This window comes from Pieris rapae, chromosome 22, assembly GCF_905147795.1.
Source record: "Pieris rapae chromosome 22, ilPieRapa1.1, whole genome shotgun sequence".
Taxonomy (NCBI): Eukaryota; Metazoa; Arthropoda; class Insecta; order Lepidoptera; family Pieridae; genus Pieris; species Pieris rapae.
The window spans coordinates 7,539,402-7,552,191 of NC_059530.1; the positions used below are offsets into that span (position 1 = coordinate 7,539,402).

The following is a 12,790-nucleotide window of genomic DNA, read 5'->3' on the forward strand; positions in this document are numbered from 1 at the left end:
ATAATTAGTTTTAATTGTGACATTTTTGTCCGTGTACAATAATTCATGTAAATATTTTGTTTGAATCTGGTTTTGCTTGATTTTTTTAATAATGATCCTGTGCAAGATTTGCAAGCATCTTGCCAACGTTGACTTTCATATCACAATAATTTGTTTAGTAAATAAGATTTACGTACAAGTTCAAATGAGGATTGATTTCTGATGCGAAGGTGCGACATTCCACAGGGTGATTATAATAAGATAGATAGATATTAGGACGGATGTCGATAAAACGGACTCACTACATATTTATTATTTCGTTAATTACTCGGCTACCTCGTTGCTTCGAAGGCTTTTATAGGTTTAGCTCAATCTGTGACTCGCGCTTATATGATTTCCTACACGTTGTACATAGAAAAGTCAATATATTTTCATGTAAAGATATTTATTATTAGATAATTTAAAAACTACCATCGTCTGATGTTCGACGAGCGATCAATTGTTTCGGACGGTAAACTATAAAAATTTTCCTGTGAGTAAGGTCGAATCGATCCGCCCCTCTTGTTTGTGACGAGAAATCAATTATTTAGAATTTCCAATCTCACTACGTCGAAGTGAGAAACGGTCGTTTACTTACCTAGAGTTTTATATTATGACGTTTCTATTAGTTTTAAGTGGAGATTTTAATCGTTCTGTTATCAGTATTGTATAGTGTAAATGGGGAAAACGTCTAGTGCTGTGATACCAGATGCTACGCCAGGAAAGAGATGAACCGGTTTCGGAGGAGGTGCTAAACGCGCTCACGAGGAAGTTCCCAATTTGGTTCCAACGTATGACTGCGTTCCGTGCCAAAATTTAAATTCTTCGTTTTTAGCGTCAGTATGAATTCGATCTTTAGTCTTAAGAAAATAAACAGCTTTTACACCTTCACAGCCTCCTACGAAGAGGTGTCGAAACTGTTGTCCAATTTATTATTGTACTGAAAGTAATAAATAGAAATTATTCAAATGTACTGCTGTTTTATTTGGATCTAATGCCGGAGAGAGCAATAAAACGACTTTTCAAGACATTTTTATTGAACATTCTATGTTACAGACAGACACGGACAATGAACATGTCTCATACACCTAAATAACTTCAACGGTTAATATAGCCCCAGGTCGTCCAAATTTAGTAATTACTTAAAGCATTAGGGTGAGTACTAGAGTCGTCGAGATCCCGAAGACTTTCGCGAATGTTCTCAATATATTACTTTTTAGTTCTTCTCTAAACAAAAGCACCTTCGACTCGAAGACTCTCGTGCCAACCCTGTATAAACACTTAACGTACATTACAAATAGCATTGTGCTTCTATATTTATAGCGAGGCCTTCAAGTGACACGGCTGACACTGCGTCATTTTATTTGTCAAAATTAATAATTTAATCAACATTACCATAACCTTTTCATAAAACATGTCTGCCAAACGTGAATTATTAGACTGGACGCTTTCAAATATTAGTAAAGACTGTCTAAGTTGATATTTAAAAAAATACCTATAAAATCTCGTTTAAATACTCAGATCTTATTCATAAAAACTAAATCAGTTTTAAACGTCCTTTTTTCACAGTCACTCGTTTCGGAGGCCACGACTCGTCACACGAGATAAAACAAAAATGATTTACATTTTCAAAATAAATAGTGGAAAATATTGTCGACTAGGCCATTTACCACCTTAAAGTAATGAGGTATACATAATACGATTATTTACAATAGTATACAAGAATACATGTAGTAAAATAAACAGTCGTCATACAAAAATATAGCAAGTCTAGTGCAAATCCACGAACGTTTGCACTACAAAGAAAACAAACTTGATCCCGAATTTTGCATCGTCTTAATGCTTACAATAAATATAAAATAACAGTCAGGTAGGTACACGTCGAGGGTTGAATTACAAATCAATGAGAAACTAGTACATACAGATCTAACGTATATCACTCGTATAGTGATGAGGCTACATCAAGAGATATACAGACTACAGCCTCTATCTCCCACTACATCTATGGAATGTTTCGAAAAAAAAAACTATATAAAATTAACATAAAATGTTCGAAGCCACGAGATGAGATCGATCGTGATCGTGATGACGCAAATGATTTCGGCTCGCCTTCACTCATTGTCGTTCTTCGTTTATTGTCGGAACGCTTTGGCTTCGACCGAGGAGGTAGTGTGGTAACGCTTCAGCTCGGGGAACACCTCGAGAAGCCCCAGCTCGAAGAGCTCCTGGAAATTAATAATAATTGATATCTTACTTCCAACAGTACGTACGTTAACATTGTACTCGAGTCGAGATCACGTATTGGCGGGACGAGCTCGATGAAGCGAATCGTCTCGGCGGCTAATTTAAGACTATCAAAGTTTGCGGAGGAATGCTTTCACGGACGAATCTCGAAGTGGGAACACACGTGTCTTTTAGTTCGCGACACATTTTAACAATATAACATATGTTAAGATAATGCCGATTCTGTTCAGTGCTGTCGTCTGTGATAAGGTTGTTGTAGAACAATGTGCAACGTGCGATGGAAACTTCGGCGAAATCGTGGAGTTGGTGATGAGGAAGATTCCCGAACGAAATAATAAAATGACGTATTCCTTTGGTAGATATTTACTGCACTATATCAACGAAAATGGGAGATATTATTTCTGTATCACGGACAGGGTTCGTATTCGTTTCCCTTTTTTTTAATTCAAGTATGTCTGTAAGCGTTATGGAAATAACAACACAAAATTGCGTGGGGTTTGGCTTATTTCCATCCCGATTTAATCCCTATAATGTAAATTAATTTCATACAAATCAGAACACTATTTTTCCCAGTTATTTTAATAAATGGACTACTACTTTTTTTTAAAGATTACAAATAGACATTTAATTAATCATTTGTCTGCTAATTGGATCTACATAAAGTAGAAATTCAACGTTCTACAAGTATATGCAACAATAAATTTAATTAAGATTCAAAATACATTCCTATCATATATTTAAAAATAATATTAAAAATAATTTAAAAACAAAGAAGGGTTTGCTGCCCTTTCAGGTCCGGGACCTCAGATTACAGAATCTGTTTCGTCATAATTTATTTTTCTAATAGGCAAGTAGCTAATCAACAGTTTTTCAGGTTTGAGACATGTCGGATTCTTCGCGATAAGGAATGTCCTTCATCGAACGAGTTAGAGTTAAATGGACAGAAATTCCATTGAGTTTTAATCCGGATCTATCTTTTAAATTGTTACTTACCTATCTAAGATCGATAATTAATAATCAAGTTCACACAAACTGACAAAATATTGACGAATCGCTAATCTAGTCAATTGAATGTTGCAGTCTTGTCAGCGCTCACGAGCTTTTCTTTTCCTAAACGAGGTCAAAAGAGAAAACAAGAGAAAAATCTTGGCAAAACAAATGTACATATATAACGAGGATTACGGAAGCGTTGTCATAAGAAGAGGGGAGTTGGAAGAAATCAATTCTATTGGAGTCGATAGCAGTGGTAATGTTCGCCAACGCGGCCATCTCGTCATCGTCATCGGCACGGGTAGATTAATATTAATTTGTGGTTGCAGAGAGTCTTTTCGGCGAATCGTTGATCCAAGTTGAGGATTATCAAAATTTACGGTATACGGTTAGTATGAAATTTTCGGACATTTTTAATTCGCCGAATTAATACGATCATGAAACAACTAAACTTTGGATCGAAATTGAGTGGAATCTGTAAAATGACTAAAATAATATTTATTTTCAGACACTTTCGTACTCCGAAAGTTCGCCGGGTGACGCGTCGGCGCCTTCGGAATGGAAGATGAAATACAGCACATTGGCGGTGGTGGTCGTCGTTCTTTTGTCATTCGTTTACTTTCCTTCGCAATTTTCTTATTCGATGGCACTCATTCTATTGTTAATCGTAATGGTGATGCTCGCGAACCACGTCGTCTCTTAAGAAGGAGAAGCGACACTCACGTAAAAGAGCTGCCTGTTGTGCGTGGCATCCTGCAACACCAAGAAGAGGCGATGGGCTCCCCTGGCCGCCGCGTGGGCGCCCACGAGAGAGGAGAGCCCGCTCACGACGCTCTCGCTCAGCAGCTGCAGGGCCACGGTGCGGCTGTGCTCTGTGCGGGGTCGCGAAACGCCATTCAAAAAACCGCAAAAGCGATAAAAGTGACAAATAAATAGTACTCCAAGTTTACCTTTGTCCATGACATTCCTGTTGGTGCTGGTCTCCGAGAGCTCGCCTCCCGGCCACCAGGACTTGAGCGCCGCGCTGATGTAGTAGTGCAGCATTTGCTCCGAAAACAACCACGAGATCGTCTCCTTGATTTGCCTGAGACAGTTCGCTCTTTCACGTCGACGATCTCTTTATCTTCGGTTCGAGCGAATACTAAACGTTCACGTACAACTTCCTAATCTTTAGCTCTTCGAGAAGATGTATTTGCTTTGACGGTCACGTATATAATTAGTTTTAAATAAAGAAAAATAAAAATATAGCCAATGTGTGGATATAAAGGTAGCAAAGAACGAAACTATGGTATATCAACTCGCAAGGAGCTCAACAGGAACAAGTGGTTCAACAGAAACGTCAGGACACATAACTTAATAATGAGGGAATAATGACGACTCGACACTTCATCGTTCTCATCGAGAGTACCTTGTACATAACAAAGCGTGTAACGGTGTGGACGGTCAGGGCATTATATCATTTTATATAATATCCTGAATAAACAAACTGAATACCTACAAAGGAAAATAAATTTAACTAACGCTAGCCTTAACTAGATAAACGTACAAGAAATAACCGAGACGGCTTAAATCACCTACAACTGTTGATGCTCGTCGTAATCGGCTCTACGTTCGAGTCGTAGGTCGAGTCAAATGGCATTAGCACAACTTTCTCACTGTTATTTTTATTCTTCGGCGTAAACGTAGTTAGAAATAGCTCCGCTCACCTGTTGATGGTCCGCCCGTAGGTGATCTGCACGAAGGAGACGAGGGTCTTCCGGAGCCACTTGAAGACTCCTCTCGCGTCGAACACTTCGCTCAGCAGGGCATACAGGGGCTCGGCCACGCCGTCCCGCTCCTCGCCCCCCGGCCCCGCTGTCCGCAGAGAGTCGGTCACAAGCGATCATCAAACGCCGCGAGGAGCATCTATGGAGACTTCGCTCACCTCTCGCGGATCCGTTCGTCTGGTGCCGGGAAGTCTCCCCGTTCCCGTCCAAGTACGAGGAGATGTCCTCCTCGTCGGCCGACGCCGGGAACGCTTCCCTCTCGCAGGAGGAGCGACTGGGCGCCTCGGCGCTGCTGCTGCACAGACGTTCTCGTGAGTCCCGACTCCGCTCACGCGATCGTGAAGCGTCGTCGTCTATCGTGAGCTTTACCTTTTGAATAATGTCGAGAAGGAGAACTTGTTTTTCTTGGGAAGGTCGACCCGCTTCAGGTGCTCAGAGCTCGGGTTGAGGAAGCTGTACACGGCTTCGGACTGATTCAATCTATCGTCTTCCAGGATGAACTGAAGAAAGACAAAGATCGAGACAAAGTTTCCGAGACACGTTTTATTTCGTAGGACAATATTCGACGACGCACCTCTAAATATTTTTGTATCAAAAGTTTGGCTTTCTCCAGCGAGTTTTTGTCGTTTTTCCCAAAAATAAATTTAAAGGAATTCGAAGGCAACTCGAGGTTCTTAAGCTCCGAACACATGGGCCTCAGCTTGCGATGCAGTTCCTGAAAAAAGAGGGTGCGGAATCAAGGGCAGCCGTACTTCGCGAGCGATTCGACTCTAAGAGCGCTGGTGAACCTGGAACTCGGCGAGCGTCTTCAGCAGCACCCACCCCGAGCAGATGTGCTGCGGCTTCTCCTCCTCGGCCTCGCTCTGCGCCATGTGCACCACCACCACGAACTGCGGGGGCTTGGACTCGTCCAGCAACTGCGACCGTTAACGAACTTTATCTATAGCTCTCATCGCCACATCGCACGAGTAGAGGGAGCATACGACACCTCAGCGCTGTGCACCGTGGCCCTCCAGCTGCCCAGATGCTCCGCCCAGGTGTCGGTCCGAGCCAAGTGGGCCTCGAGGCGCATCTGCTCTCCGGCCAGCTTCTCCACTTCGTTGGCCAGCATCGTCAGGGCTGGTGACTCGGGCTTCAGCGAGGCGCGCAACGCGGCCAGCGCTTGCGTCTTGTTGCTGTGCCTCTCGTGCAGCCGGTCTAGTTTCCTCCTGGCGTAAGTGGAGTGCTCCGCGAGATGGGCCCCCGCGCCTCCCTCTGTCCCTGCGGCCCCCGGCGAGAGCCCTTCGCCTCCGTCGCGCTCTTCGGCTCCGGTGGCCACCGCGCCCGAGTCTGACCGTCAACAGAGCCTCAGTTACGTCCACAGAGTCGACAGAGTTTAATGGTCTAAACTAATCTCGAAGAACACTCACCCTTGTCCTCCTCCGTGGCCAGCTCGGCGAGGAGAGCGCTATAGTGGTCGCTGAGCAGGAACGAGTGGTAGTACTTGTCTTGAATCGTGTCCACCACCGAGTCCTGCACCTCGTAGAACACTTCCGGTCCCGTGTCCCCGAGGAGGAAGGATTCCATCCTCTTTCTGGTCTCCTGCACGTGAACATGTCAACGTTGTATGAATCCGTCCGCACAATCTAATTCGAGGCGAATCCCCAACTTCACCTTATCGACTTTGATCTCGGCCGTGGGCGACCTGATGTAGGTGTAGAAGATCTCGGCGCCCAGCTGGTGCCAGTTCTGCCTGTGGCTGTGCCGCAGCTCTTCGACGGCAGACCAAAAGCCCACCAGACCTTGGGAACACAGAGTCTCTAAGAACATCGACAGATACCTTCTTCCGGCGACGCTCTCCATGATCTTATGCAACGGCATTGTCTGAAAATATATCGATAAATATATATTCTATGGAAGCTTCTCATCTTTTGTCTCTTTCTGTTAACTGTTCTCATCCCGAGGAAAAGATGCAGACTCGATTTGTAATGAAGAAAAGCATCAATTGATGGTGTAACTAAATTCTTTAACGGTAGCTTTAGATTGAAAGAATCTAAAAATACAATAAAATCAAGTTTTCCCTTAAACTTTAAAAACATAAATAAAGTGAAAGACTCACGTTGACGTCAGACTCGAGTACAGGCAAGGCTCCATCCCACCCGTGCCTTCTCAGAGCGGCTTCGCAGTCGGCCTTTGCGATACATAACTGATCTATGTATCTCTTTAGCTTCCTTGCATCTGCCACTTGCTGTCGACTGACATTGTTCAAGTTGCCACTCTTCTCGATCACCTCGATATCTACGCCTTTTGCCCGCTTGATATTTTGCAATGTGGTCGCTTGCATAATTTGAGTCACTATGTCATATCTAAAATCATATCAATCACATTATTAACCTTAACAAAAAACAATTTTAACTTAGTCATGTACTAAATTTAGTTATAGTTTACATTATAGTTTCATTAATTGAAATAACTTTACATCGCGATTAACAAATTTGGTGTGATTTATAAAACCTTGATAATTAAATCCATGTGCGCTTAGTTTATTAATTCTATCAGTGTAATAAGATGATGCCATCAAGATTAACTTTGAAATTGCATAATTCGAAATAACCTACCTATATAAAGGTATTAAAGATTATTAAATCAAAATTCAATAGATTCCCATTTAAAAAAATCCAATAAAGTCTTTTGTAAAATAGCTGTTTGTTATGGAGCCATGTACAACACATTTTACAGTCTAATAAACATAAGTTATGAAATAAATACCGTAAGCGCTTGAGTGTGTCTACATTATTACAGCTATTTATTAGGCGAATATAATCCTCAAATGTCTTAGCATATTCGTGGGTCCTCACATGCATTGCATCCACTTCTTTTTGAGCCTCCAGATATTGTATTATCTTTTGGTTTATATAATCTGGGTCAGTGACAATGTCGATAGCTGGTTGCAGAACTGAAACAATTTTTATTTATTTTATGCATATCGACATTCATAACACACAGCTGTGATATCCAATGTAAGATGAAAAACATTATTATTATTACTCCAATTGTTTATTATTATGATAAATGGTCAGTACAAATACCAATAATGAGATGAGATTTAATAAGTACTTGATTTTATAAGTATTTTCTACTAACTTTTACAAGCCAGTACTTCTCGGAGTAGATGTGAACCTGGTGTCAAAGAGTAACAGCGTGGCATCAAATATATAATCAACATTTCACTGATCTGTCGTAAATAGTGTAATTCTGTATCCAAAGACATCAAATGTGGCATTAAAGCAAACACTGGAGGTTGATTAAGTTCTATTCTGAAAATATTTAAGTTGAAAATCAATGACTGAATTTATAACAATATTGAGTTTTACATTCATTTCTTTGCTTTTAAACTAATATCTTAGAAACCATCCTGCATTAGAGAACAAAATTTAAGGTCTACAAAATTGTTTATAAAGTGAGTGAACAGAAACAAATAATAATTTACAGCAGTTTACTTACGCACAACTTGTAGAAATCCTTATTCTCTCAAAGTGTTGTGTTACTTTTGTGACCATGTCATTGGCTAACAATTTCTCAGCATCTATTCTTAACAATCTGTCATATATATTTTGAATAGCACCCCAAAGATGCTCCTTAAACTTTTCAATTATTGGTTCCGGCTTATGAGTCAGCTCCTTTATCCATTGAGTAACAAAATCTCTTAAAAAATAGTCAAGTAACTGTTGCAGCTGACTATCCACTGTACGTCCAAATATAATTGGTAAATGTGGCTTTTTATTGTTAAAACTCCAAGCATTTTTTTCATCCTAAAACAAATTTTTAATTCAACCATTAGACATTCTTTATGATAACATAAAATTCAGAAACCTTATACATACTTTTAATGCACTTTCTAATACACGAGATTTTTTTTCTAAACTATTAAATAAAAATAGCGATGTTTGGTGAGGTGACGACAGTGAAATATGTCCAAAAAAAGTAAACGTAAAAATAGTCACAATAAGTGTGGTACTAAATAAAATAAAATATGTGAAATTCCATATTAAAGGAAAGCACCAAAACAGTAAGATGCATAAGAGAAACACAACATAAAATCTTCCCTGAGACATTATTATTTGCTTGGCTTTAGATACAATATGTGAGCGCTTTAAATTCTGTTCATTTCTTTTTAAAGTCAAAGATTCATATTGTTATTGTTTTTATATAAGTCAGCTAGTGAAGTGTAAATTTATCTCAGTAAACATTTAAATCAGCGGAATTTATCAACTTTCATGATGATTTATTGAATTTAAAACAATTATCATAATTTTTAAATTACGACAGAAGTTAAAGTCAAAAATACTTATTAAAAATTATTTATTTTAATAACGATTTACTTTTTTTCTAGTCTTGACATTTTTGGCACAGACTATGGAGTATGAATTCAGTGTTGCCAAGGCTGTGTTGCCAAATGCTTTAGAAATCCCCTAGGATGTCCTCAACAGTTGTTAAAGACCCACCTCCGCCCATCACCATGTTTAGGACACATTTGACCGAAATCTAGCTCACCATGAGAATAACCTAATAGCCAATGCGACACTTGGTTAAGGCTTGAACAGTGTTCAAATCGGTCAACTAGCCCTAGTTTAAATTAAATTGTTGGAAGAACTGTCGCTCATATGCATTTGAAAAAAATATATATTGTGGGTTGAAGCCTACTGTATCGATTGATAAAACCAAAAAAGATAAAAGCTATACCAATTTCCCAAAAAAAAATTTACCATCGAACCGTAGATTAGACATAAATTACAAATTCGCTCCAAAACGGTTAATGCGATTTATTTTAATCTTACACGTATTATTGGATGTAGCATATATTATTATTTTGATAAAAAAAAATTGTATTAATTCGTTTCCTGGGCATGGAAAGTAATAAAATGTAAATAAACTCAAGCAATGGGCTTTCCCTCGCAATTTCACACCCGCGAGCCCTGCATGCGGCCTGTCTTCAGTCCACCTCAACGCTTTGCGACGGGAGGACTACGCTTGTGTTTCGGAGCCAAGAATAATTAAATATTTGCGTTTTTTTAGTTTTTACCCGCGGATTTTTTTAGAAATGCCACAATATAAAAAGAAATATCAAGTGAGGCGAGGACATGAACTTCGGAAATTATTGTATGTTATAAGTATATAATATATAAGTACCTTCCCAAACCAAACTCAAATTTAGAGTTGTCAAGTTTCAAGTGCAACTTGTACAACAAAGTAAAATAAGTTGCTGAACCTGATGGAATCTGAAAGTGGGTACTGGATCTCGAGGATGGTAAGCAGTAGACATACCGTCATTGAGCTCTTTGTAATCAGCTCAGCGAGACGATACTAGAAATGTGACTAAATGAACCTGATGATGGACTCCGAAGGTGGGTACTGGGTCTTGAGGATGGTAAGCAGTAGACATACCGTCATTGAGCTCGTTGTAATCAGCTCAGTGAGACGATACTAGAAATGTGACTATATGAACCTGATGATGGACTCCGAAGGTGGGGACCGGATCTCGAGCATGGTAAGCAGTAGACATGCCGTCATTGAGCTCGTTGTAATCAGCTCAGCAAGACGATACTAGAAATGTGACTATATGAACCTGATGATGAACTCCGAAGGTGGGTACTGGATCTCGAGGATGGTAAGCAGTAGACATACCGTCATTGAGCTCGTTGTAATCAGCTCAGCGAGACGATACTAGAAATGTGTTATATGAACCTGATGATGGACTCCGAAGGTGGGTACTGGGTCTCGAGGATGGTAAGCAGTAGACATACCGTCATTGAGCTCGTTGTAAACAGCTCAGCGAGACGATACGAGAAATGTGACTATATGAACCTGATACTGGACTCCGAAGGTGGGTACTGGATCTCGAGGATGGTAAGCAGTAGACATACCATCATTGAGCTCGTTGTAATCAGCTCAGCGAGACGATACTAGAAATGTGACTATATGAACCTGATGATGGACTTCGAAGGTAGGGACCGGATCTCGAGGATGGTAAGCAGTAGACATGCCGTCATTGAGCTCGTTGTAATCAGCTCAGCGAGACGATACGAGAAATGTGACTATATGAACCTGATACTGGACTCCGAAGGTGGGTACTGGATCTCGAGGATGGTAAGCAGTAGACATACCATCATTGAGCTCGTTGTAATCAGCTCAGCGAGACGATACGAGAAATGTGACTATATGAACCTGATACTGGACTCCGAAGGTGGGTACTGGATCTCGAGGATGGTAAGCAGTAGACATACCATCATTGAGCTCGTTGTAATCAGCTCAGCGAGACGATACTAGAAATGTGACTATATGAACCTGATGATGGACTTCGAAGGTAGGGACCGGATCTCGAGGATGGTAAGCAGTAGACATGCCGTCATTGAGCTCGTTGTAATCAGCTCAGCGAGACGATACGAGAAATGTGACTATATGAACCTGATACTGGACTCCGTAGGTGGGTACTGGATCTCGAGGATGGTAAGCAGTAGACATACCATCATTGAGCTCGTTGTAATCAGCTCAGCGAGACGATACGAGAAATGTGACTATATGAACCTGATACTGGACTCCGAAGGTGGGTACTGGATCTCGAGGATGGTAAGCAGTAGACATACCATCATTGAGCTCGTTGTAATCAGCTCAGCGAGACGATACTAGGAATGTGACTATATGAACCTGATGATGGACTCCGAAGGTAGGGACCGGATCTCGAGGATGGTAAGCAGTAGACATGCCGTCATGGAGCTCGTTGTAATCAGCTCAGCGAGACGATACTAGAAATGTGACAAAATGAACCTGATAATGGACTCCGAAGGTGGGTACTGGGTCTCGAGGATGGCAAGCAGTAAACATCTCACACACACAGTCGTCTCGTCCTCGAGATCCAGTACCAACCTTCAGAGTCCATCGTCAGCTGATGATGATGGCTCGGTTTCGGTATTTTAGCAATACTGACATTAAAAAGTTTTAACCTCAGAACGAATTAAACATGTAAAAAAAATCATATATTTTTTTACATGTTTGTTCTCAATATAAGTTAAATAATTGGCAGCCACCATTTTTTCTAGCCCAATATTTATTTATAAATTTTTATATTTAGCTAATAATTGGTTTCGTATTCACGTAGTTTTGTTAGACTATTTACTATTTTGTTAGACTAGATGGCGTTAGGAAATTATTGTTTGTAGTAGATGTCAAATCCTCAAAGTAGAGAGAGCGTATGTTAGAGTCTTAAGAATATTTTTAGTAAAAAAATTATCATAAAACCTAACCTAAACTTATGTGTGATTATGTCTATATAAAAATTTCGTAATTCCATTTGTCTACGTATTTCCAGTTCTATGTATTTCCAGTTATGTCTACGTATCATTAGTTCGTAATTCTATTTGGCACGTGGATCAGGTCAGTCGCCCTAAAACGGTCATGTAATACAGTGCTTACAATAAAGACAAGGAATTCCTATTTCGGTTTTCATTTGTGTACCTCAAACACTAAACTGGTGACCCCGACGTGATTCAAAATAGGGCGGGGCGACTCACTAAAATATGTACAACTCACCTCATGATGATCAATAACTTGTGGCTGTCTATAATGCCATCTCAGAAAGAACAGAAAAGATAATTGACAGAGAACAGAGCAACAAGACCGGCGAAATCGTAACTATGGCCGGAGTACAATCAGTAGCACGGCATTCCGGGTCGGGGAATATCTGATATTATGTACTTTGTTTTTTGTTAGTTTATTTAACTATTAAATTCAGAATT

At 40.2% G+C, this 12,790-nt stretch overlaps 1 protein-coding gene across 10 annotated transcripts; it reads right to left on the reverse strand.

Moving 5' to 3' along the window:
• Positions 1-1,037: 1,037 nt before the first annotated feature.
• On the reverse strand, positions 1,038-9,339 carry LOC110992886 (sorting nexin-25). 10 transcript variants are annotated; one of them, XM_022258871.2, is made up of 16 exons: positions 8,882-9,338; positions 8,502-8,809; positions 8,142-8,314; positions 7,767-7,953; positions 7,117-7,363; positions 6,672-6,881; positions 6,428-6,599; positions 6,007-6,347; positions 5,807-5,935; positions 5,593-5,733; positions 5,388-5,518; positions 5,177-5,313; positions 4,959-5,106; positions 4,203-4,336; positions 3,976-4,124; positions 1,038-2,243 (listed from the first exon to the last, which is right to left on the reverse strand). In XM_022258871.2, exons 1-16 carry the CDS (start codon positions 9,110-9,112, stop codon positions 2,151-2,153), a joined length of 2,931 nt encoding a protein of 976 aa, XP_022114563.2. In that variant the 5' UTR covers positions 9,113-9,338; the 3' UTR covers positions 1,038-2,150. The 10 variants fall into 10 exon arrangements, with proteins under 10 accessions (XP_022114563.2, XP_045489103.1, XP_022114561.2 ...); XM_045633147.1 differs by having other exon boundaries at positions 4,959-5,310; positions 8,882-9,339; XM_022258869.2 differs by having other exon boundaries at positions 3,976-4,336; positions 8,882-9,339.
• Between the last annotated feature and the right edge of the window lie 3,451 nt (positions 9,340-12,790).